Source organism: Manis pentadactyla, chromosome 2, assembly GCF_030020395.1.
Source record: "Manis pentadactyla isolate mManPen7 chromosome 2, mManPen7.hap1, whole genome shotgun sequence".
In the NCBI taxonomy this organism is placed as follows: domain Eukaryota; kingdom Metazoa; phylum Chordata; class Mammalia; order Pholidota; family Manidae; genus Manis; species Manis pentadactyla.
Genome location: NC_080020.1, coordinates 76,592,261 through 76,615,607, shown reverse-complemented (window position 1 = coordinate 76,615,607; position 23,347 = coordinate 76,592,261). Strand labels below are relative to the sequence as shown.

Genomic DNA, 23,347 nt, shown 5'->3' with positions numbered 1-23,347 from the left:
CCCTGAGCCTACAGGAGCCTCATTTGGCCAGGTGGAGTATATGTAAAATTTGTCATTTATGTCATACTGACCTTATTGGATCAAGTCCCCAACTATTTCCAATCTATTGTTGGTTGTATAGAATTGATTTGTATGTTTTCATTCTTAGCATTTTTTTGTGTTATTTGATGTCTATTCTGGTCTCTCCATGGGCAATTCATCTCTCCAGAGAAGTGTTTCTCTTGCCTGCTTTTTATTTCTCATGGTGTCTAGGATAAGGCCCTGTGCTGCTGATGCTCTTTGCTAATGACACTGGGCTTTTATCTGGCAGCTATGGGAAGTCTGTGAAGTATCTCTGGGAGTTTATCTTCCCTGTCAAATGCCATTCAGGGGAGCTTGGCTCATCAGATGTCATCATTCTGCTACCTGAAGCCGGCCACCTCAACTGTTGTTGTTTTCTTAATCTTTGTCCATTAATTTTAAGTTTTAATGGCTATGAAAAATACTGTGAAGAAAATAATTTAATTACCATTTCCATAGTCTAGACTGGCCCTAAACTTGGTAAATAAGCAAGCATTGCCCTTTGTCAAAAAAGAAATATGGATCGTCCTATGAAATTTTTAGAGGAAGGTAACATAACCTAACATAGGTAACTGTACAATGTAAGCAAGAACCTTACTCTTTATTAATTCACATTTTAAAATGGAAACATAAGGGTTATGGAGAGAGCACCAAATAAGGGCCTTGGTTTGCAGAAGGCAGCAAATGAATTACATAAACAAGCAAAGTTTATCAAAGAAATGACACAAGTAAATCTAGAAAAAACTCTGGCAGACCCTTCGTTTCTTCTTAATTCCCTCTCTGTGTAGAATAAGTGTGTTAAGGAGTGTCCCTTAACTTTGAACATCTTGGAACAGAAGAGACCATCTGCCCAGCAGCCTTTATCCCTCCCATCTGATTGATCTCTGGCCCACTTTCTGCTTTTGTAACCACCCTTGCTTCTATCCCTTCCTCTCAGAGACAGCCTAGGTGTCTCAAACGCGTTTGTAGTTCTTCCTACAGCCACCGACCCCCTAACAGGTTCCATATGTGCTCAGGCCTTTGACTCTAATAGTCGTTCTTTATTTCGCTGTTTACTCCAAATGTCTTGCTTTTGAAAATGTCCCTAATAGTAAACTCTTCATCAGGAAGAGCAGTTATCTGTATACACTTGGAAATGGTGTTAACTTGACTATGTGCAATTTTGAGGACTTGTTTATGTTTTAGAGTGATTTCTCCCCATCCCCAGCATCTCCATTTTTTGTTTGAAAGATTTATTAGGGCTTATTCTTCTTGGGAGGTAGCGCAGTATTAAAATAAAAAGAACCTTTGATATTTACCATACATGATCTTTTGTTACTCAGTTTTACAATTCAGTAAAAACAAGTTTATGTTAGGTCTTAATTTTAGTAATTTCTTTTCTTGAAACAAACTTTGCTTCCAGTAAACTTGCAGTGTAATTATGTCATATTTAGTGTGATTATGCACGATAGCTGAACTAATTCAATTGCTATGCTTATACTAAATTAATAATGCTGTTTGACCAAGTTAACTAAGTTGTCCTTTTTCTTCAGATTCTAATTGATTCATTCCACACTACTGGCCTCTAATGGGACATTAGTATCATTAATAAAATGCCAAATTCAATTTTTTGTTATAGCTTAAAAATATGTTTTATTATTTATTTGAGGTGTTTATCCAATACATTTCACAGAAGTATACTCATGAATAAAATTGGTTCTAGCCTTACCCTTGTGATTTCTCCTATGGTTATTTTCTCATAACAGAGTTTAGTTTTCATTTTCTCCCTTGGTTTTGTACTAACCAGTTATTCTTTAACTTGATTATTGATCTCTAACAGCAAAATGCCCCATTTGCTTCATTAGAAACCCTGACAAATAACTTCAATAATGAATTACTTTACTTGTCACACAAGTAATGTCTTCAAAGACACTAACTTAAACCATCCGAGTTAAATACACATTAAAGCTGGCAAACTTAAACAAACATTTCTTATCTAGTTTTTTTTACTATTAGCTGACTTTCAAGTTTTTTCTTTAACCCACTGTTAAATGAATGACTAGTCTGAAGTGTTTTTTTCCCAGTTGTTTTCCAGGGCTTATGACCTTCCTCTCCCCTTGCTATATACCCTTACCTCCTTCTTAAAATTCTGCAATGTCTTCCTCTTGCCTTCAGGATAAAAGTTCTAACTTTTAGCATGGCATACCAAGTCCACCAACTCCATATGCCTTTTCCTAAGTTTTCTCATCTTAAAATACAGTTTCTGGAATAAGCCATGGCATCTCATTCCTGTGTGTCTTTATACCCACTTGTCCTGGTGCTTAGAATATTCTCACCTCTTGCCCTAGTTTTATTTAATAAATGTTCAAGTATCTTGCTTAGTCAAGAGTCTGCTTCTTCCAGGAAGCCTTCCTCGCTGGGTGTGACTAAGAGCTCACCCTCTGTGTTCCAGAAGGCCTTTGTGTCCTCTTCTTATTTACCACTGACCACTGTGGGGCTAATTCCCAAACACTGAGTTTTCTGAGGCCTGCATTAACTTGGATCTCTATTTTTTTTCAGCACCTAGCAGACTGGCAGACAAAAATAGATAGTTAATAAATGTTTTTTGAATGGTATCAATATCCACCCACTGCCCAACCAGCTCACTCTCTTTTGAATCCTGAAATGATCAATGAAGTATTTTGCTAAATTCTTGCTTATCTAAATTAAATATTTAAAGTTTCACCTGTGTGAAAAACATAAAAACCTAATAGGTGGGATATCAAATATGGTGAAAAGAAAAAAAAATGTCCCTCAAAAACAGAAGTGCATAATGGAGCATAATGCATCTCACAAGTTATTAGCCTAAAGGAGAACAGACATTCCTCCTGGAAATGCTGGCAGTCCTGCCCATGGCTGTCCCGAGAATACATGTGCAACAAGCTCTGGGAGGAAAAAATGGAGAGCGAACTTTTCCACCTCTGCCACCCTTGCAGGTTTGAGTTATATCAGGACAGAGTTTCCATGAAGTTTTAGGAAACCAACAATTACTCAAAACTTGAAAGGAGGAATTTTTTTCAAGATAGGCCTAAATTCTATTACACTTTCTGAAAGAGAGTGGCTTTAAAAAACTGTATTATTCAAATTCAAAATGCAACGAAACATGCAAAAAGAAGTCTCATTCCTGAATGTAATTGGCTCATTTAATTTCTTACAGATTGGTTGACCAGGGATGGATTGGTTGCCTAAAGTTGGGCAGAGCTTCATTTATTCATCCACTATCAAAGTCTCTGTTCTTCCAAGTGCAGACGGTCACCAGGGAACACTGTGGGATCATTTATGTTTCTCTATCTGTTACTTTCTAGTAAAATCCTCTTTACAACTTTCTTTTCAACCACATTTTATGGTTTGCCCATTGACATCACAATTAGGGAGAAACTGGGAACGATTAGGTGCCTTCATCATAGTACTTCTTACAACACATCTCCCCAGCCAGTGGTTCACCATTAACCCATGGACCTCAGAGATGTAAACCTGTCACTACCTCACTCCTTCCTCTCTCTAACCTCCAGGAATAAATTCCTGTGAGGGGAGAACTTTGCTCCATTCCCTTTTCTCTCTAGTGCATCCGGTGGCAACCTCAAGCTTACCCTTCACTACTCAGAGTGGATGCTTCAGCAGATCAGCTGCAGTTACCGCAGAGGAAAATATCACCTTAGACAGCAGTGTCCAGAGGTTGAGGACCAAATAGAACCCTCTGAAAAGTGTTGAGGAGCTTTTAGAGAGTTTGATTTGTGGGACAGGAAATAAAGGTCCTGACTTTATTCTTACACATTTAAAAAACATCTATGCCTCCTTCACGTTTTCCCTCTGTCATCGCTACTTCGTCAGCACTCAGTGTCGACCCTTGCCAGGCTGCTGGCTGGTCAGCTTCCTAGGAAGCTGTCGTGTCCTCCTGCTTCACTCCTGTTTGGAGAAAACAGAAAGACTTCCTCTCCTCTGCATTTGTCTGAATCTAGTCAGGAAGTTCTCAGACAACTTACTAATTCACAGATCCATAAATATCTTCTTTTCTAGCTCTAACCAACCGCATCTTGCCCCTTGACCGTTATGACATAGATTGTAAAAGGCTAATTGAAAAGAAATCCTTTTGTACTTAAAAATCCTACTTGAAAAATATTTCTGGAGGATAACTGAATTTTTGTTTTCTGTTTTTTGTTTTTTTTTCATTTTGTTAAGCATGGTCCACCTTTAGCAAGCTGGCTCACTTAAAATTTGGGATGCCACTTGCACTCCTGGTTAGAGCTGATGCATGGGACCCGCCAGATTGGTTTTAGATTTTTGACTTTAAATCCAGAGGCCCCTTTTCTTTTTCATAAATAAACACATCAGTCTGTCAAGCAAAGTATAGTGAGAAAAACCAGCTTTGAAAAAGGTAGAAACAATAAAGAAATAGCCCTTTACCCAGGAAGAGACACTGAAAGGGGCAGAGGAAAGGAGTAACAAATCACAGGCCATAAACCATTATTGTTTTCCTGCAGGAATGTATCATTACCCTTTTATAAACACAAAGGTTCCTATCTTCCTCCCTTTCCCAGATGTGTTGGACATTGAAAAGAGAATCTGGAGTATTAACTGATTCCTGGTGTTGCCAAGCTTCTCGCTAGGTTTCTGCTCATTTGGAAGGATTGTCCGTGATTTGGCAGAGAACAATGCAGAACAAAACCCACAGACCAAACACTTGTTTTCCTTTTTCTACCTGAAAGTCTTAGGAGACTTTCTGTAAAGTACTTGCTGGTGGAGGCCCCTCTCCTGGGCTATGGGTTTGGTTCCAGGCCAGACGCCACTTCCTTGTGAACAAGTCACACTGCAGAGCAACATTGATTTAATTATGTCAAACCTCACAGGCTTCATTATAGTAACTTAAAAGCCAAGGAAAACGTGCTGTCTCCTCATCCCTTAACACATTACTCATGAGTGGAAGAATTCTCAGTTTCTTTTAAGTAAAAGACCACTGAGCTCTTAATGAAAACTTCTGCTTGTGTTGCAGTTCAGCTTGATTTAAACCAAAGAACTGGTTCTTCTAAGTGTGAACTGTGAGGAGTCATAGAGTAGTTCTAGAACCCAAAACCCTCATCTCCGCCTTGCGTTTACTTGAGTGCAGATTGCTAACCATGGGTCAAGCAGTATTTCATTATTGACAGGATTATCCTAAAAAAAAAAGAAAATTTATCAATGCAGTGGTACCTTCTCACAGATACTTTTCCAACAGTGCTGTATGAAACTTTACAATGACACACAGATATTTCAATGTAATTGCTAATTAGTTTAAGGCAATCAATGCACAGCAACGGCAAAAAAAAAAGTTGGATGGGTTTTGGCAGGTTCACGTTGCACTTGGATCTTAGCACTTCCTAACTGAAGACCTGTGCAGACAAGCTCGGGAACAGGAGCCCACTGGCACCATTCATGGTGGGGATTAAATGCGAGTTGCTCCGTGGGGCTGTGCCCAGGCCCCCTCTCCACGTGGTCTCACAGTGGGAGTAACTCACATCCTTCGGAAAATGCTGTTGATAATTGCTGCTTTGTAGGGCTGTGAGCTCACGCCATTACCCAAGATTAGTGCTGTGCTCAAGGTCTGGCAGATCGTCTCTCCTGCACAGGGATTTGCCAGCCAGGAAAATAATGGGCATATTGCCATGTTAACAACTATCAGGAGACCCCAGTTAGTTTTTCTTCCCTTCATCATGTTCGTGTCTGTAGAATCCGACTCCAGCTGCCAGCTTAGGGGGGCGACACCGAAACAAACGTCTCTTTCTCTTTTAAAACAAAGCCACTCTTTTCCTTTGGTTGTTTAACTAAAAGACAACAGCAAAACCATAACCTTTCTTAAAACATAAATAAATCAGGACCCAGACCAGAGTAACCTGAAGCAAGGACAGGGTCGGAGGAGGGTCTGTCTCTGCCTTGCATGAGGTCACTTGCCCCAGCCAGTTAAATAAAACAGAATGAAACGTGCCCCCCACAGACTGCGAACAAATGCCTATTGTGTGCCACAGCCATCTAGGAAGAAAAGGCATTTTAAAGTTACCAACTGTTTGGATTTCTGTGATAAGTAGTCCTCCCAGCTTCCTCAAAGGTAGACCTGTGTTCTGAAAGGCTGGGGGTAACCCAGAGTGGTTATACTGAGTTCTTGATTTCGTGAAAATGTGGTTTCTTACCAGCGTATATTTCAAACGGGTATGCGGTCCCCTTGGGAAAGTGTTGTCTGTTTGGAGTTTGCTCTTATGCTTTGGTGGCATCATCTGCTTATCCCTGACATCGATGGCATTTGGATGTTATTTATCGTAGAGCAATGGCACTAACAGTTCCAGGTAATAAAAGGAGTTTGCACAGAGAAGTCAGCTTTTTGTACAGATGTCATATTTTTATAGCTAATCGAGACAACTTTTTACCTAAAAACAAACTAAATGTGAATCACACTGCCGACGCCAATCTGTATGTGTAGTTGTTTGCTTATGATCTCCCTTGTTCTGAGGATTTAAGAGGATAGTATAGATTTGGCTTACTTCTCATGCAATTTCCCCATTGATGCAAATCATCTAATAATTTTAAAAGGAAAAAATGGATAAAAATAAGTTATTTGTAGATGGACATTTTAGTAAGATAGAAAGTTCAGACAATGGGTACAACGGCCTGTAACAGAATAGAGTGCCATCAGCTTGGTGAACACTGTTTTAGCTAAGGTCAATTTTTCCGCAAAAAGTTCTCTTCATGCTTTTCCTTACAAAATAGAGGAGAACCATTACAGATAATACTTTAATCGTTTTTGCCACATGGAGTAAATAATCATAATTTGGGGGGTATTCTATATTTTGTTTTAAGTAACTTGGTTGACAATTCATAATATGATGGTGGGTGGATATCACCACCTAGTGGCCATATTGTATTTTGCATTTCAAAACTTCGCATCCCAAACTTCACTTAGATCTATGCAAGGATAATAATTCTCTGTGAATTAAGTTCCTGCAGCTTTGGGTTTAAAAACTCTAGCATGAGTTGAAGTACATTTTGAGTCTAAAAATTAAATATGAAATGAGATGATGTTTCAAATGCAGCATGAAGCTATCTTGTGGAGTCAGTCACATGTTTAGTAAAAACCCTAGCAACTGAGGCAAATATTAGGACTAACCTTTCCCATATCTTCACTTTATACACAGTAATAGAATCCAGAAGAAAGTTTTCCTTGGCTACTTCCCTCAGTACACAAACCTAGAGGACTTTTTGGTTTTCTTACCACAATTTTTTACAGTGAATTAAATTAGCAGTGTTTGGCGGTAGGGAGAGTAGGTGGAGAACAGTGACTGGACTGTTTGTGGAAAAAAATTCCAATTATGGCTTGAAGCCTTAATAAATTGTCCCAACAATTACAATAATATATTACATCATTGAATAGCTTCACTGGGAAAATTTCAAGAATGGTTTTTATCAATGGAATGTTGTGTGATTGTTTAAATGTGCTTGGCAAAATCCATAATAGTTTTAAAACCTAGAGCCTTTAATTGGCTGTTTAAGATAATCTAAACTATAAATAAAAGGTGACTTCATCAAGCCGAAAAATTACAGCTAAATATGTAGACAAGTAGATAGAGTAGGCCAGTGGCAGATGCAGATTCAAGATTTGAAGTTACAATTATACATGTGACACCCTGAAGATCCACAGTATGAAATAATTTGTGCTTTTTTGCTCAGGCACAGATTTGAACTGTACCTGATGACTGGTTAATGTGTAAGAATTGGTGATTAGCTATCAAGTCTATCTATTGGACAGCTCAGTTTTCCCATCTCAAGGGGTCTGTCACTGTTTACTCTGCTAACCGTTTCATGATTTTGGACCGTCTCTATTGTATCTATGCTGGGAACCTATCTGCTCTACCGGTTTGCGTGGATAGGGGCATTCCCAAAGGTCTCAGATACAGCCTTCCCTGGTGGCAAGAAGTACTGTATTTGTAGATTGTGTGTGTGTGTGTGTGTGTGTGTGTGTAATGGTGGTAAACCTCAAATTTGTGTCTCACTAGTAAAGGTGAACTTTACTAGTGTCTGTGAAAATGCTGTTTTCTTTGCAGTAGAGAAGAAATGAAACCAAGGGATTGTAAACACAGTGTCTAACCCTAGGATAACTTATTGGTGCCCTTTGATTAGTCTTTGTAGTTATTTGACCAAGTTAAGAAGTTATAAAATCTCATTGAGAAGAACTTGAAATGGGTCAAATATTATAGAGAAGAGCTAGTTGTTGATTAAGTTTTCAATTGACCAGTAGCTTTGAAAACTTCTTAGTTTTAAGATGCTGATAAAAGGTATTTAAAAACAAGACTCTTCAGTGTTCCAAGAGTTCTTTCTCCATGACAGATTGAAACATAACCTTGTATCTTCAGGGCTTTGATTTTGAATTACATTCTCTTTTAAAGGCTTTAAAAAAAATCCTGATGTGAAAAAAAATACTGTTTTGGGATGTTGCATGGAAGAATAAGAGTAAGTCACTCTATGGCTCAAGAGCTTTCTTTGTTCCAGCCTTTAATTTTTAGTACCCAATGTTTGGTGCTAAAAATGTTTGCATATTTTCTCATAAATCAATTTGCTTATATACATATCATGTATAGAACCAGTTGTAATGTGACGGTCACAACAGTAACTGACTGATACTGGATGGTCTTGTTTCTTTTCATTAACTGAAAGCTGAGCTCAAAGCTGAACACAGCGAGCTCCTTTTTTAAAACAAGCAAAGTACTTGGTTTATTACTAAATCTTATATATTACTGAAATAATGTCTTTTTAACCTCAGAAAAAAAGGCAGTTATATATCTCTGCGTAAGGAAGAGGTCAATTAATTACATTGCATTTTTTATCATCAGTTTGTTTTGCTCATGCTTGTGATGTAGTTATCTACCGAGATTTCAGGGGCCATTGAACATGCTGTGCCGTATGCATTTTAAAGATAAAAGATTGTCTGGTATCTTCAAAGGACAGTTGGGATTCCTAGACACTGTATAATCGGAGATCCACCTTGACAGGATGTAAAACCTGTCTGACTTTAGTAGATTGCTCTTAACTCTCAAAAGCAGAGACTCCACCCACATAACCAAACACACTCACAATCCCCTCGCTCCCAACCAAGGATATTGATTAAATCAGGTCGGAGCCTTGCAAAGAACTATGAAGGAGTGAATAAGCTCTTCAGCCACTGTGCTTCAGAAAAATTAGTCAAGTACCTCTTAGATCTGTGGAATTGATGTCTCTTTCAGACTGAAGAATGTAGACTGGAAAGCAAGTCCTGTGTGCTCCAGAAGAGCACTTTTATGTTAAAAGTGCATGAGACAGAAATAAATTTTTGGCAATAAAATACAGATTATTTGGAATGAAGTAATCTAAGCATTTATAAACTTTGATAGATTTTGATGAATAACTTCAGTTGGCTCTGAATTTTTCCTCTCAATATTAGGATTGGTTCAAAATGAGTTCTCTGGTTTGTGGAGACAATTTTCATGTGGGAGAACTGTGCTTAGCTGTTGGATTTTGGCCAGGGCTTTTGAATCATTTTATGCTTTTGGCAGCTGACTTGCTTGAAGCTAATTGGGAGAAAAAGAAAGAGAAAACAATAACTGAAACTTACTAAATACAATTTTATTGACATGGCTGTCTTCTTTTGCACTTTTTTTTTTTTTTACAAATACGGAGATTTATTTATCATTTAATTGGAACTCTAAAAATAAAGAACTTTATCATCTAATGTACAGCATTAAGCAGTTTCACACTTGTAAAATTATTGTCTCTTAATAAAATGCCAAGTGTGTTATGGAACATGTAGAAAATTTCACATCTGAGCTGACTTTCTCCTTCATCAACTATTTGAGTTTTATGTCATAAATTTCTCTTCCATCAGAAGAATACAAAAATGCAAAGTAATTTAGGTTTTTCTTTTCAGACCTAGCATCTATCTAATTCTGGTCACTGGAGAAGGCGACATGCATTTGGGATAGGAAATCTGAGTCTTTAAGACACAGACATGAAGAGGTCTGATCAGCATTTATTTTTCTCATTGGTATTAAATACATTCTCCCCAAGCCATGCCAGCTTTTTGGAGTAATTCTTAGATTGCCCGTCCAGCCCTAGAAGAGGGTTGATCCAGATACATCACCCAGAATGTTTGTTTATGATCTCAAATGAGGAGAAAAAAAACAGATGGGAGTGGGGAATTTGTCTCTGCTCACTCCAAGAATCTGTATTTCTATATGTATGAGACACTGTCTATGTGAGAGAGATTTAATGACATTCCTATAGTTCAGAATTGATTTCCTGAGCAGAGATCCTGTCCTTACATTTAACCTTAGTGAAAAAAATACATTGTTAAACCTAAAGTCAAAGATTTATTTTTTATACACTTTCTCCCAGCAAGTGATGTTAATAAGACCATAAAGAATTCAAGAGGAAACAAAGAAAGTTGTTCAGAAAACTGGAGTTTCCTTTGCTGAGCTAGTTTGGCAGTTCCGTGGAGCAAAATCAGTAACCTAGCCAAAATAAATCTGCACAATGGAGCTATCAGATATGAGGTAATAGTGGGACATGCCTGTGGGTATCAGACATTTTTATAAAAACCACAGACCGAAATTTGGTCCTGCACCATGAAGCCACAGTTCTGCCAAGCAACAACACAGAACACAGGTTTTAAATAACTGTTGCAAGCCAAATGTAATTCCACCAAAAACAATTAAATCTTTGACCAGAGGTCTGAGTCTGGGCAGCCTAAGTCCTGAGAATCACTTCAGTGGCCTGGATTCTGAATCTCATTTCAGTGTGAAAATGAGATGGTTATTGTGAGGATCAGGAGGAAACGTTAGCAGCAAAATACATGGCAGTCAAGTGACTTTGCTAATGTGAAGAAGTATTTGTTGATGAAAGGTAAGATTAAGAAAAGGTTTGCTAGGACATCTGTAAGTCCTTTCTGATAGCTAATAGATCATTTTATTAAGTTTGCTTTAACTGGTTAGAAAAATAATTCATGCTCACTTTAGGGAACTTGGAAAAATACACTAAGAGTATGTAGAATATAATACTATCTCAGTTTCATATCACTCAGATATAAACTTTGTAACAGTTTCCTGAATTTCCTTTTGGCCCTTTGTACACACACATGCACACAAACCTGCATCTGAGAGTTTTGTGTAAAGTTTGGATCACTGTATATTTTTAGTAATTAGCTTTTCAATTTTAGCTTCACTTGTTATTATTTCTCATGTCTTTATATGATTTTCAAAAACAAGTTATTTAATGGTTATATTAATATTCTGTTTGTCTGGCTATACCATATTTCATTGAATGTATGTTCACTTTATAAATTTTTTCCCCCATGTACTGCTAGCATTTTAGATAAAGAAAAATCTAGTATTCAAGTAAATGAATAGTATTTTAGGTTAAACATTGTTCACATCTCTGATTATTTTTTAGAATACAATTTTAGAAGTGATGTGTATTGCCAATTGTTTTCCAAAATGGTTATTTACTTCTACTGGCTTTGTCAGTGACTATCTCCCCTGTCCTTTGCTAATAGCCAGCACCATCTCACGTTAGGGGTGGGTGTGGATGGGAAAGAATGCAACACACTGTGTTTCATTATTTCTAAATGTCAAATTATTTATTAAACGACACCAGTATGTGCCAGGATTAGTTCCTGGCACTGAGGATACTGTAATAAACAAAAGAACCCCAAATTCCTATCTTCAGTGAGCTTATATTCTGCTAAAGAGAAAAAAGTATATAATAAATAAGTACATTTCATAGGATATTAGAAGGTAATAAGTGTTATGAAGAAATAAAGCAAGGAAGGGAGTTGGGTGGTGTGGGTAAGGTCAGGGAAGGAAGGGGCATTGCAGTTTGCATATGTTACTGAGATGTTGGAAATTTTTCCACCTTTGAGGACATTTACAGGTTTCCTGTAAGAGGTTTGTTAGAAGGTAAGATAGAGAGTATTGAGCTCCAAAATCCAAATTAAGAGAACTCTAGAATCTCAGACCATAAAAAAGTATTAAAAAATTATTAAATATAGATATTTGTTAGTTTTAAGGAATTCCTATTCTTTTGTTAATTTAATTTATTTTTATTTTATCCTGCTTTAATTCATCTGTTAAAGACAACTCAGCAACAGGCCGAGTATGACTTCCATATGTCTGCTCTACCACTCGATTTCTATTTCTTTGTCTGTTATCTATTAAAGGAGAGTAGCAATAAAAAGGAAGAAAAAAGGCTTGGTGGGTGTAGGGTCAGAGATGATAAGGAAAGGGAGGTAAGCAAAGGAAAGGAAAATAGAGGAATAATCAGTAACCCAGTTAAGAGCAAATGTCAGTTCCTAGCGGCAGGGAGACTGGCCGGTCCCAGAGAGCTTCTGTCCCCTGAGAGTGCTTCCCAGGTCCATCTGGAGGGTAGCCCAGTGGGACCATTCAGGCTATGAGAGTTGGATTTAAACCCGTACAATTTTTGGATTTCCACCAGAGAAATAAAAACATCCTTCATTCTATGTTTTGACAAAAGAAAAAACTTTTTTAAGCTTTCCTTAGTTCTTTGTAATTGTATCGCTTTTCAAAGCCTCTTTTTTTACATAACAGAGATCACATCTCCTATCTTAATTTTAGGATAATGGAGGAGGACTTTCAGGCAAAACTAAGTGAATAAATTGAAGGAAAAGTAGAAGGTCCATTAATCCTGAGGTTCCAACTTAAGGTCTTCTCACAAATCATTTTATTAAAGATCTAGGTTTTTACTCTCTTTGAAAGTTTTAAAAACCGTGTTTTTTTTCGGAGAACAAAGAAAAATAAAAAATATGCTCTAGTATATTTATTATACATTTTTTAAAAGACATAAAAATAGCCATGATACTGTTGGGAGTAAATAATAGGACTTTTTTTTTTTTTGATACTCTGAATTAAGAACAATTGTCTGAACTCTTACATATAGTTCCTTCTTCTCTGACTTTATCTTTCCTAAATAAAAACTCTTAACTCATTATATCAAACCACAGCCTTACTTTAAATTAAATTCAAGGAAAGGCTAGTAGATGTGTAGGCCCAGAAAAGGTAGTCAGATTAAGCATTATCATATAAATCTGCATCTGTATTTGTAGCATATGAAGGCAGTTTGTCTCCACTGGTCTTGTCAATATTAGATGTGGCGAGAAACATGACGCTAGGCAAAGTGTATTGGGAAAGTGATGCTCAAATTGAGCCAGAGAGACACTGAAACAAACTTGTCCCATATCACATTCTAGTTAAGAGGACACCTGAGACTAGGAAACTGCTCTTTTATTTGTAGTCCAGTTTTATTTTCATCTCACCAAAATTTGTTATTTTTGAATAGGCATAGGGATTGATAGGGATTGTGTTTTTTATATAATTATTGGTTGATATGGAGGCAACATTTTAAGGTAACCAAACATTGAATGTAAACCCCAAAGTCCTGGGTACTTGACATTTCTAAGGTCCAAGTTACTCCCAATCTTGCTGAATTGTTGTAAAAGATAATGCATGCCAAATCCCTAGAAAAGCACTTAATCCATTATAGGTGCTAAATAAATGACACATCTTACTTTGATGGAAGGGGAGAAATAGTTCTGGTGATATATCATTGCTCAGACTAGGGAATCAATAGACAACATCTAAAGATATAGATATAAAAGTAACCAATAGAAAAACACCAAGTCAATAAAATTATTTTTCATTATCTGAACATACATTGCACACAGGAAAGCAAAAGTATATTTATAGTAAGACACAGTTTTAAAAGCATATTTTTATATCAATATGCATAAATGTTCCAGTTAAGAGAAAACAACTTCTGGATTAGATCACAAAGTTAAAACTCAACTGTACAGTGCACATAAAAATCACATCTGAAGCAGAATTACACAGAAAAGTGGAATATAAAGTGATGGGTGTAGATGTATTGGGTAAAATAAAAAAATAAACACAGCAAATATCTCAATTTTTTAACCACACAAATGAATTTGGACAAAAGCAGTCACATTAGATAACACAAGGAAAGGTTCTTTATAGTGGTAAAGATAAAAAAGAAAGAATAAAAATTCTATTGTAGTATAATCACAGCTACATAAAATTATATGTACACATAGGGCTGGAAGGAAGCATGATCAACTGAAGTGATGAGATAATGGATTTTCTTTCTCAAGTTCCACTTCCATTAATGCTGTTACAATTAATAATAACATAATTAAATTTATTAAATTGAACATTAATTATATATTATGAATCCAGGATAACTAAAACAAAATTCCTCAGATATCTCATTGCCAGGAAAAAAAATATGTATTTGTTGAAGAGAGGCTTTGAGATACATATATTTTTTTCCACTTAAGAGTGTAAAAATGTGTTTGGTTCCTACCAAAACCATTTCGGCTACATCATTCAACAGAAATTGTTGAGTTCTTCTAATTCAATTGGGATGTAATACCACTGTCACTCTTATAATATGCTACCCTTTGCCTATCGAGTAGTTAGTTATCTTCTTGCATTTTTATAGCAATATGAGAACTGGAGGCCCAACCAGCCAGACAGCTTCTTTTCTGCTGGAGAAGATTGTGTTGTAATCATTTGGCATGAGAACGGCCAGTGGAATGATGTTCCCTGCAATTACCACCTCACCTATACCTGCAAGAAAGGAACAGGTAATGTTTACCCCATTAAGAATGTATACTTAATTTTCATTTAATTACCAAGTGTATTCAGGAAGAATAAACTTCCTTCTTTCAGACAGAAGACGGAGGTCACTACCTAAGGCATCTCTTGTTGCTCTGGAATGTTGCACTCTTCCAATACGATTGAAGTGTGTTTTCAGTAATGTTTCCACCTCAGATTTCAGGAGTTTATGATAACAATGTAGCATTTCTTTGGAAAAATAACCTGGCAGTATCTTTAATTAAAACAATCGCTATTCCAACGGCCTATAAACCAGTTTATTTTGATGAGAACAAAAGAAAAATCTTAGTTGTCAACATTTTAAAAAAAGGGGTATATCATTAAATAATCTGGATTTTTTTACTTTTTTAAGAAAATAAGAACACCGGTACCATTTGTCCCCTGGGCAAATTTGTCAGTGGTTTGAAGTCCCAGGAGCGAAAGCCACCGCCCTCCTGGTGTGGGGCTGCCCAAGTGCCTTGCAGTCCTTATTCAGTCCTCCACGTTTTGATTAAGTGCCTGGTCTTTGTAGGCATTTGAGTTTTTTAATAATTCTCCGAGAAGCCCGTTGCATGCTTATAAACCACAGAACAAAAATGCCACTCCTGTATCTATTATTGAATACTTTCAAGACATGATAAAATGAAAATATTTGTAATGTAAATTTTGTAGTGAGAATTGCTTAGTTGACATTATACAGATAAAATTAAGAAAGCTGATTGTTAAGTGTTTTTCATTAGACAGTATGTTTGAATTTCTAAGACACACAGTATAGACTTCTTCCTTAAAAAAACAGGATTTCAATAGTTGGTAATTGATAATAATATTAGAACATGAATAGTTTGCCTCTAGACACAGACTTTTATCTACCTCAGATAAGAGGACAAAGTACAAATGCAAAATATAAAATCCATTAAATTTATTTGTCTTAGAATATAAAAATAATGAAACAAAAAATGCATCCTGTATAGTTATTTTAGGAAAGACTTAAACACCAATAATAAGAAGTTCTATCAGAAGAAAAAGAACAATAAGGTACACAAACCTGAGATGAAACTCAGTTCTTATCTGTGACTGCTTTGCTCTGCTATTCTCTTATCTAAAATAGAATTTATTCTGAAAATCCTTTCTCTGTGAGCAGCTTTTCTGACTATGTGCATTACTTCAGCACTTCTGTAATGGGACCTGGGAAAAAAGCAAATCAAGTATTTGCTGTTTTCCCTGTTTCTAAGAAGTCCTTAATGAACAATCTTTACCCAAATGTCATGTTTGCCTTCTCAGCTTTCCAAATATTTCCTGGAGTCACGCTTTTCATTTTGCAATCCAAACATTCTTATATTGCCTATGTTATTTTTCCCTATAGCAAGGTTTCTCAACAGCTGCACTATTGGCAGTTTGGGCCAGATAATCTTAGCTGGGGAGCGCTACCCTGTGCATTAGAGATGTCCAGCATCATCTCTGCCCTTTCTGCACCAAATGGCAGTAGTATTCTCCCCCACTTCACATCCTCCTTCCTTTGCTTTGCAGCAACCATCAAGGTCTCTAGATATTTCTCACTCTATCTGTGGAGGGATGGAGAGGAGGAAAATGGCCCCAGGTTGAGAGCCACTGACTGCCCTATAGCTAGAGAGGGCTCACAAAACAGCATCATGACTTACATTTCCCAATTGGGAAGAAGATTTATCAAACATTGGGCCTTACCTCATTAAAGGAGAAAAAAACAAAACAAAATTATTCTTGCATTTTATCTCCCTCCTGTCTGCTTTTTATTAATATAGACTTAATTCTTCATTAATCAGTACTCTGGGGAATTTTAGGAATTTTAAAAGTATCTATAAACATTTATAAAAGATACTCATTTTTCCTTTCAATTCTTTAGACATCTTTAAAATTTCATTTACAAGTAGTTCTACTTTTAATTAAATACTTGTAAAGGAGGATTATAATATATACCAAAGACTTTTTTTCTAGTTTTATTGAGAAATAATTGCCATACATCAGTGTATAAGTTTAAAGTGTTCAGCATGATGATATTGTGGAATGACTGCCACAATAGGTGCAGCTAACATTCCATCTTCTCATAAAGAGATAATATAAAGAAAAGAAGGAAGAAAAGAAAAAAGCAGCAAAATGTTCTTGTGATGAGAACTCTTAGGGTCTATGCTCTTAACAAATTTCCCATGTATCACAGAAGTATTAGCTATGGTCATTTATACATTATATCCTTAATACTTATTTATCTTATAATTGGAAGTTTGTACCTTTTGACCACCTTCCTCCAATTCCCCCTTTTTCTCCCTACACTTTCAGTAGCCACAAGTCTGATCTCCTTTTGTATGAGTTTGTCTGTTTGTTTGTTTTGAATTCATATATAAGTGAAATAAAACATTTGTCTTTCTCTGCCTGACTCATTTCACTTAGCGTAATGCTTTCAAGGCCCAACCATGTTGTCTCAAATAGTAGAATTTCTTCATTTTTTATGGCCAAATAATATTCCATTGTATATGTATCCCACAGTTTCATCCATTGATGGACACTTAGGTTGTTTCCATGTCTTGGCTATTGTAAATAATGCTGCTATGAACACGGGGGGAGTGCAGATACCTTTTCAAGTTAGTGTTCTTACCTTTGGATAGATTCCCAGAAGTGGAATTGCTGGATTATCTAGCAATTCTGTTTTTAATTTTTTTGAGTCTCCTCCATACTTCTCTCTATACAGGATGTACCAATTTACAAACCCACCAACAATGCACAAGTGTTCCCTTTTCTCCATATCTATGCCAGCATTTGTTATCTTTTGTCATTTTGAAGATGACCATTCTAACAGGCATGAGGTGATAACCCATTGTGGTTCCCATTTACATTTTGTTAATGATACTGATGTTGAACATCTTTTCATGTACCCTTTAGACTTTCACATAGCTTCTTTGGAGAAATGTTTACTCAGATCCTTTACCCATTTTTGAATTGGGTTGGGTTTTTTGTTGTTGTTGTTAATGAGTTGTGTATATTCTCCATATATTTTGGATATTAACCCCTTATCAGTTATATAGTTTGAAAATGTTTTTTCTTATTCTTTTCACATTGTTGATGTTTCTTTTTCTGTGCAGAAGCTTTTTAGTTTGATATAGTCCCACTTGTTTATTTTTTATTTTGCTGCTTATGCTTTACGCATTGTATCCAAAAATCATTACCAAGTCTCACGTCAAGTAGATTTGTTCCTGTTTTCTTCTAGGAGTCTCATGGTTTCATGTCTTACATTTAAGTCCTAAATCAATCTCATGTTAATTTGGGAGAGTAGTATAAGATATGAATCCAATTTTACTCTTTTTACATGTGAATATCCAATTATCCCAGCACATTTTTGAAGAGACTGTCTTTTCTCCATTGAATATTCTTGGCTCCATTGTCAAATATTCATTGACCATAATGCTTGGGTTTATTTCTGGGCTTCTCATTTGCTCATGCACAGTTTTCCAATATCATTTAGTTGTCTGTCTGTGTTTTCTTGTCATTTACTAAACTTCCTTAAGAGGATTATTCTGAATTAACTTGTCCAGGAGTTCATACATCTCCATATTTTTAGGGTCAGTTATTGGAGTTTCCTTTGATGGGGTCATGTTTACCTGATTTTTTATGATCCTTAATTCCTTGATTGGTGTCTGCACATTTGAGTAATGGGGCTTCTTTTCCAGACTTTACAGGCTTGCTTAGGTCCTTTTTATATTCTGTTCACCAATTCCTTGACCGTTATACATGTTGCAAATATCTCCTTCCAGTTTGTGGCTTGTCTTTACTCTTATTTTACTTATTTTTTGATGGATAGGAGTCTTCATTTTGTTGCATTTTTCTTTATGATTCAAACATTTTGTGTCTTAAGAAATCTTTTTCTACCCTTAAGTCAGAAAGATATTCTATATTGTTTTCTGAATGTTTTACAGTTTTGCCTTTGATGTTTACATTTATAAACTACCTAGAAATGACTTCCCATGTACTCCCAGTTAGGGAACCAAGTTCCTTTTTTCTACATATGGATACCCAGTTGTCCAAGTGGAAAAAAATAAATGACCTTTTCCCTCCCTGTTCTGCCATATTTCTTCTGTCAAATATCAAGCATATATGTGCAGATTTTTTCTGGACTATCTGCCAGTCTTTGACAGTACTGCAATTACTGTATTGTTTTAGTTTTATAATAAGTCTTCATATATAAATAGTCCTGGAAGAAATATGTATGTTGCTTTCTCTGCAATGATAAAAACCGCTAATTTGTCAACATAGCACAGAATCAAATATAATGAATTACCTAGTTGATAATATTTAATCTTCCATATCACTTCTGTCTCATTCTATCTGATATTTGCTTGTATCAATAACTAGTATTAGCTTTCCATATTACAATAAAAGAAGTACAGATACCCAGATTGAGGTTATCACTGTACCATATACATAGTGTACTTTATTAATGGAAAATGATGTATTACTATAGGAATCTGTCTTGTAGGAATTTGTGAAGATCAAATGCTCACAAGCAAAAATATTTCTAATTTCTTAGTTATAATCTTTATAGACATTATATAATAGACTTTATAATCTATTTTTAAGTTATGTCTGAGTGAAAATTTCTTATGTCAATGTAAGTATATTCTTGGATTGTGTTTCATTAAAGACAACTTTGTTTGCCATGGGGTCAATACATTCTAAGCTGCTTTGTCAATCATAAGTAACTTAGAGGAACTAAATATTTAAATTAAACCCACATTTGTCCTTGCAAAAGAATATGGTTGTAAATGTTGTTTGAATATGTAAATAAATTTAATATTTGTAAACTTTTAATATTAGGATATTGATGTACAAACATCTTGGTGCCACGGTTTCTGGTAATCATTCTCCCATTTAAGAGTTGCATTATTTCGAGAAAGTATATTACATGATCTTGTGGTGTCAAAATTCTTAAAGTAAATTATGGATAGGAAATGCCACTTAGGGAACTTGTATTTAAGTAATATTTTTATTATAGTTATATAATAAAACAAAATCACTTAATAAAAATTAGTCTTCAAAATGCATCATTTAAAACAAGTACTCTAATGTTGAATAAAACTATGTTAATACTAATTCAGTTGAATCAATTTTCATAGCTTCTTAAATTTCAAAATTGCAAGGTTTCTTTTACTGTTTCTTTTTTATTATTTCTACTACTGCTAAGTTGTTGATATTCAAAATTTTCATTGTAAATTTAAAATGATCGTTAAATATTCTAAGATGTACCTTAACTTACCCTTCTCAAGAGTTGAAATTTATATTTATAAGGTAATTACAAAACAGGCATGAATACTATGTCCTGACTTTTCCCCTTCTCCACACAGAAGATAGACAAGTGCAAATAAACATAATGGAACCTGAGATATTTATTTATACTTAGGAGTCCATATCTTGTCTATATCTTGAAACTATGATATTATTATAGATTTTAAGTTTTTCCAGGGAAGTGACAGTAATAGTTAATTGTTACATACCATTTTTGTTCCAAGTGAAGATGAGTAATAAATAAAAACTTGGGAGTGGTGATAAAGACAATACCAACAGGCTGCAGGATGGTAGGAGACAGGTACTTCTTAATGTGGGATTTTTTTTTCAGAAAAGTAGCTCTTCCAGATGGATAGATGAATGTATGACTGTTTAGAACTTTGGTTCTTTAATAAAACACAATTCAAGATGATATAATCTGAGATTCAAAGTAGGCCCATGCCTCAATATTTAGTTTTTCTTTTGAAAATTTTCATTTTCTTAATTCTAAATGATTGCATTTGGTGAAGGTACTTGAGTGGGTGCCATAGAGAAAGAGGGAAAAAGAGACTCATACTAATAGAAATATTTAGATTATTTGGAAGTAATCCAATTTACTTTTCTTTAGTTGCTTGCGGCCAACCCCCAGTTGTAGAAAATGCCAAGACCTTTGGAAAGATGAAACCTCGTTATGAAATCAACTCCCTGATTAGATATCACTGCAAAGAAGGTTTCATTCAACGCCACCTTCCAACTATCCGTTGCCTAGGAAATGGAAGATGGGCTATGCCTAAAATTACCTGCATGAACCGTAAGTGGTCCTTTAGAAAGAATGGACAACCGTGCTATAACAACTACTAGACACCCTCATTTTACGGCTACGGTATTGGTAGTTTAGGGTATGGAGCAAGTAATATTGTTGTGTTTTCTTTCTTTCTTTCTTTCCTTCCATGTAGCATCTGCATACCAAAGGACTTATTCTAAGAAATACTTAAAAAATTCCTCATCAGCAAAGGACAATTCAATAAATACATCAAAACATGATCACCGTTGGAGCCGGAGGTGGCAGGAGTCGAGGCGCTGATCCCTAAAATGGCGAATATGTGTTTTCATCATTTCAGCCAAAGTCCTAACTTCCTGTGCCTTTCCTTTCACTTCAAGAAGTATTATCAGTTGGGTTTGGATTTTTGGACCACCATCCAGTCGTTTTGGGTTGCTATGCTCCCAAAACATTTTAAATGAAAGTATTGGTATTCAAAAGGAAAGCAAACAAAATGAAAGAACATGAGGGCAGAATGTAACCATATCCAGCCTGTCTAATTTCTTTAGGTTTCTATTTGCCTCCAGTGCAGACAATTTTATAACATATACCAGCCTACTGTACTATTTAAAAAAACTCAATTTCAGAAACAATGGCAATGTAAATAAGATGATTTAATGTTGATTTTAATCCTGTATATAAAATGAAAAGTCACACTGAGTTTGGGCATATTTAATGATGATTATGGAACCTTAGAGGTCTTTAATCATTGGTTCGGCTGCTTTTTGTAGTTTGTTTAGGCTGGAAATGGTTTCACTTGCCCTTTGTCAGCAAGACTAAGGATGGCTTTTTCTGGATAACTAGCAATCGCAAAGTCTCGTAGGTCAGTACACCATCTCAGCCACTAGTGCAATTTGCTTCCACATGATGCTGAAGCCTGGCTAATGGGATAACCCACAGAACTGGGGATTGCAACGTGGAACTCTTCTTTGCTGCATTCCATTTCCTTCACTTACAAGAAAGGCCTGAATGGGGGACTTTTCTACAACCAGGAACATTTTTTAGGGGTCAAAGTGCTAATTATTAACTCAACCAGGTCTACTTTTTAATGGCTTTTGTAGCACTAACTTGCAGGTTACAGATCAACACATTTTAAATGGACACAGACCTAGGACTCTGGAGGGCAGGGGATTGTTAGAACAACACACATTCAAAGAAAGAAATTTTGTATATATAACCATTTTAATCTTTTATAAAAGTTTTGAATGTTCATGTATGAATGCTGCAGCTGTGAAGCATACATAAATAAATGAAGTAAGCCATACTGATTTAATTTATTGGATGTTATTTTCCTCCAAACCTGAAAATTGACATAGTATGCTAGTTATTTTCAGCATTAACCTTTTTATTTCCCTCACACAGTCTGGAATCATATAATCTAGGTACTTTGTCCCTGATTAAATAATGTGATGGATAGAATGCATCCAGTGTTTATTATGAAAAGAGTGGAAAAGTGTATAGCTCTCAGAAAATGGTGTTTGCCCATCCTAAGTAAGGGGCATATATGTAGAAATAGTGTGGGTATTTCTTCCTGGTAGGTGGAGTGTTGAGTGTTGAAATTTCTCTTTATCTCTTCCCACTGTGTTTTCTCCCCTTTATTTGAATAAAGTGACTGGTGAAGATGACTTAGAATCATTATCCACTTAATTTAATGTTTGAAGAAAATCCTGTAATGGAAACATGACATTTAGGAGTCCTTCTCTAATTTCAGTTAAAATGACCTTGAGAGAATTGGACAACAAATAAAATGCAAATAGAAAACAGTGCGTACCCAACACTGATTCTTTCCCACAAAACTTCTTTTGGCTTATATGAACACTAGTAGTTACCTTCATACACAGTGTCTTTAGAAGTTCTCTTGGTTGCTGTATTAAATGTATTCCATCTTTGGGTGCCCTCGAGCACAGAAATAGAGCACTGTGTTGACCTATTAGGTTTTAATTTTTCCTCTTTCATTTCAATGCACATAATACATTCCTGTATTTATATTATAACATGTATAGTGTAAAATGTGAATGACTGTTTTTTTTGTGAATGAAAATCTAAAATCTTTGTAACTTTTATACCTGCTTTTGTTTCACCAAAGAAACCTAAAATCCTTCTTTTACTGTTTTGTGACTGGTCTGGTTATTTACAACTCTGAATCCTAATGTGCACGAACATTTTTACATTCTAATTCCATCACAGAATACAAGCTACTGGCTTGGTCAAAGTTACATGGTTAGTTTGTAGTAGATGCAGGTAATTTCCACAGCCTGTATGATATTCTCAAGAAAAATATAAAATATTATGTTCCCAATTGTTATACATTAAAGAGGTTAACCTATTAGTTATAAGATCATATCAAAATAATGATCAGAAGATGTCAAAACATCAAGTTCCTACTCATCCGTTCCTTCATTCTTCAACCATTCACTAGTAAGTGCTTACTACGTGTCAAGTACTGAAACTAGGCCCTGGAGATTCAGCAGATACAGCTCATTCT

At 35.7% G+C, this 23,347-nt stretch overlaps 1 protein-coding gene across 4 annotated transcripts in view; it reads left to right on the top strand.

The window, feature by feature from the left end:
- Window positions 1–22,969, top strand: part of VCAN (versican) — a 102,421-nt gene extending 79,452 nt beyond the window's left edge. For all 4 annotated transcript variants that reach the window (XM_036914220.2, XM_036914217.2, XM_036914219.2 and 1 more), the window contains 3 exons: window positions 14,602–14,746; window positions 20,671–20,853; window positions 20,999–22,969. In XM_036914220.2, coding sequence (XP_036770115.2) covers window positions 14,602–14,746; window positions 20,671–20,853; window positions 20,999–21,126 — 456 coding nt within the window. In that variant the 3' untranslated portion in view covers window positions 21,127–22,969. The remainder of the gene's footprint in view (window positions 1–14,601; window positions 14,747–20,670; window positions 20,854–20,998) is intronic.
- Window positions 22,970–23,347: the final 378 nt, after the last annotated feature.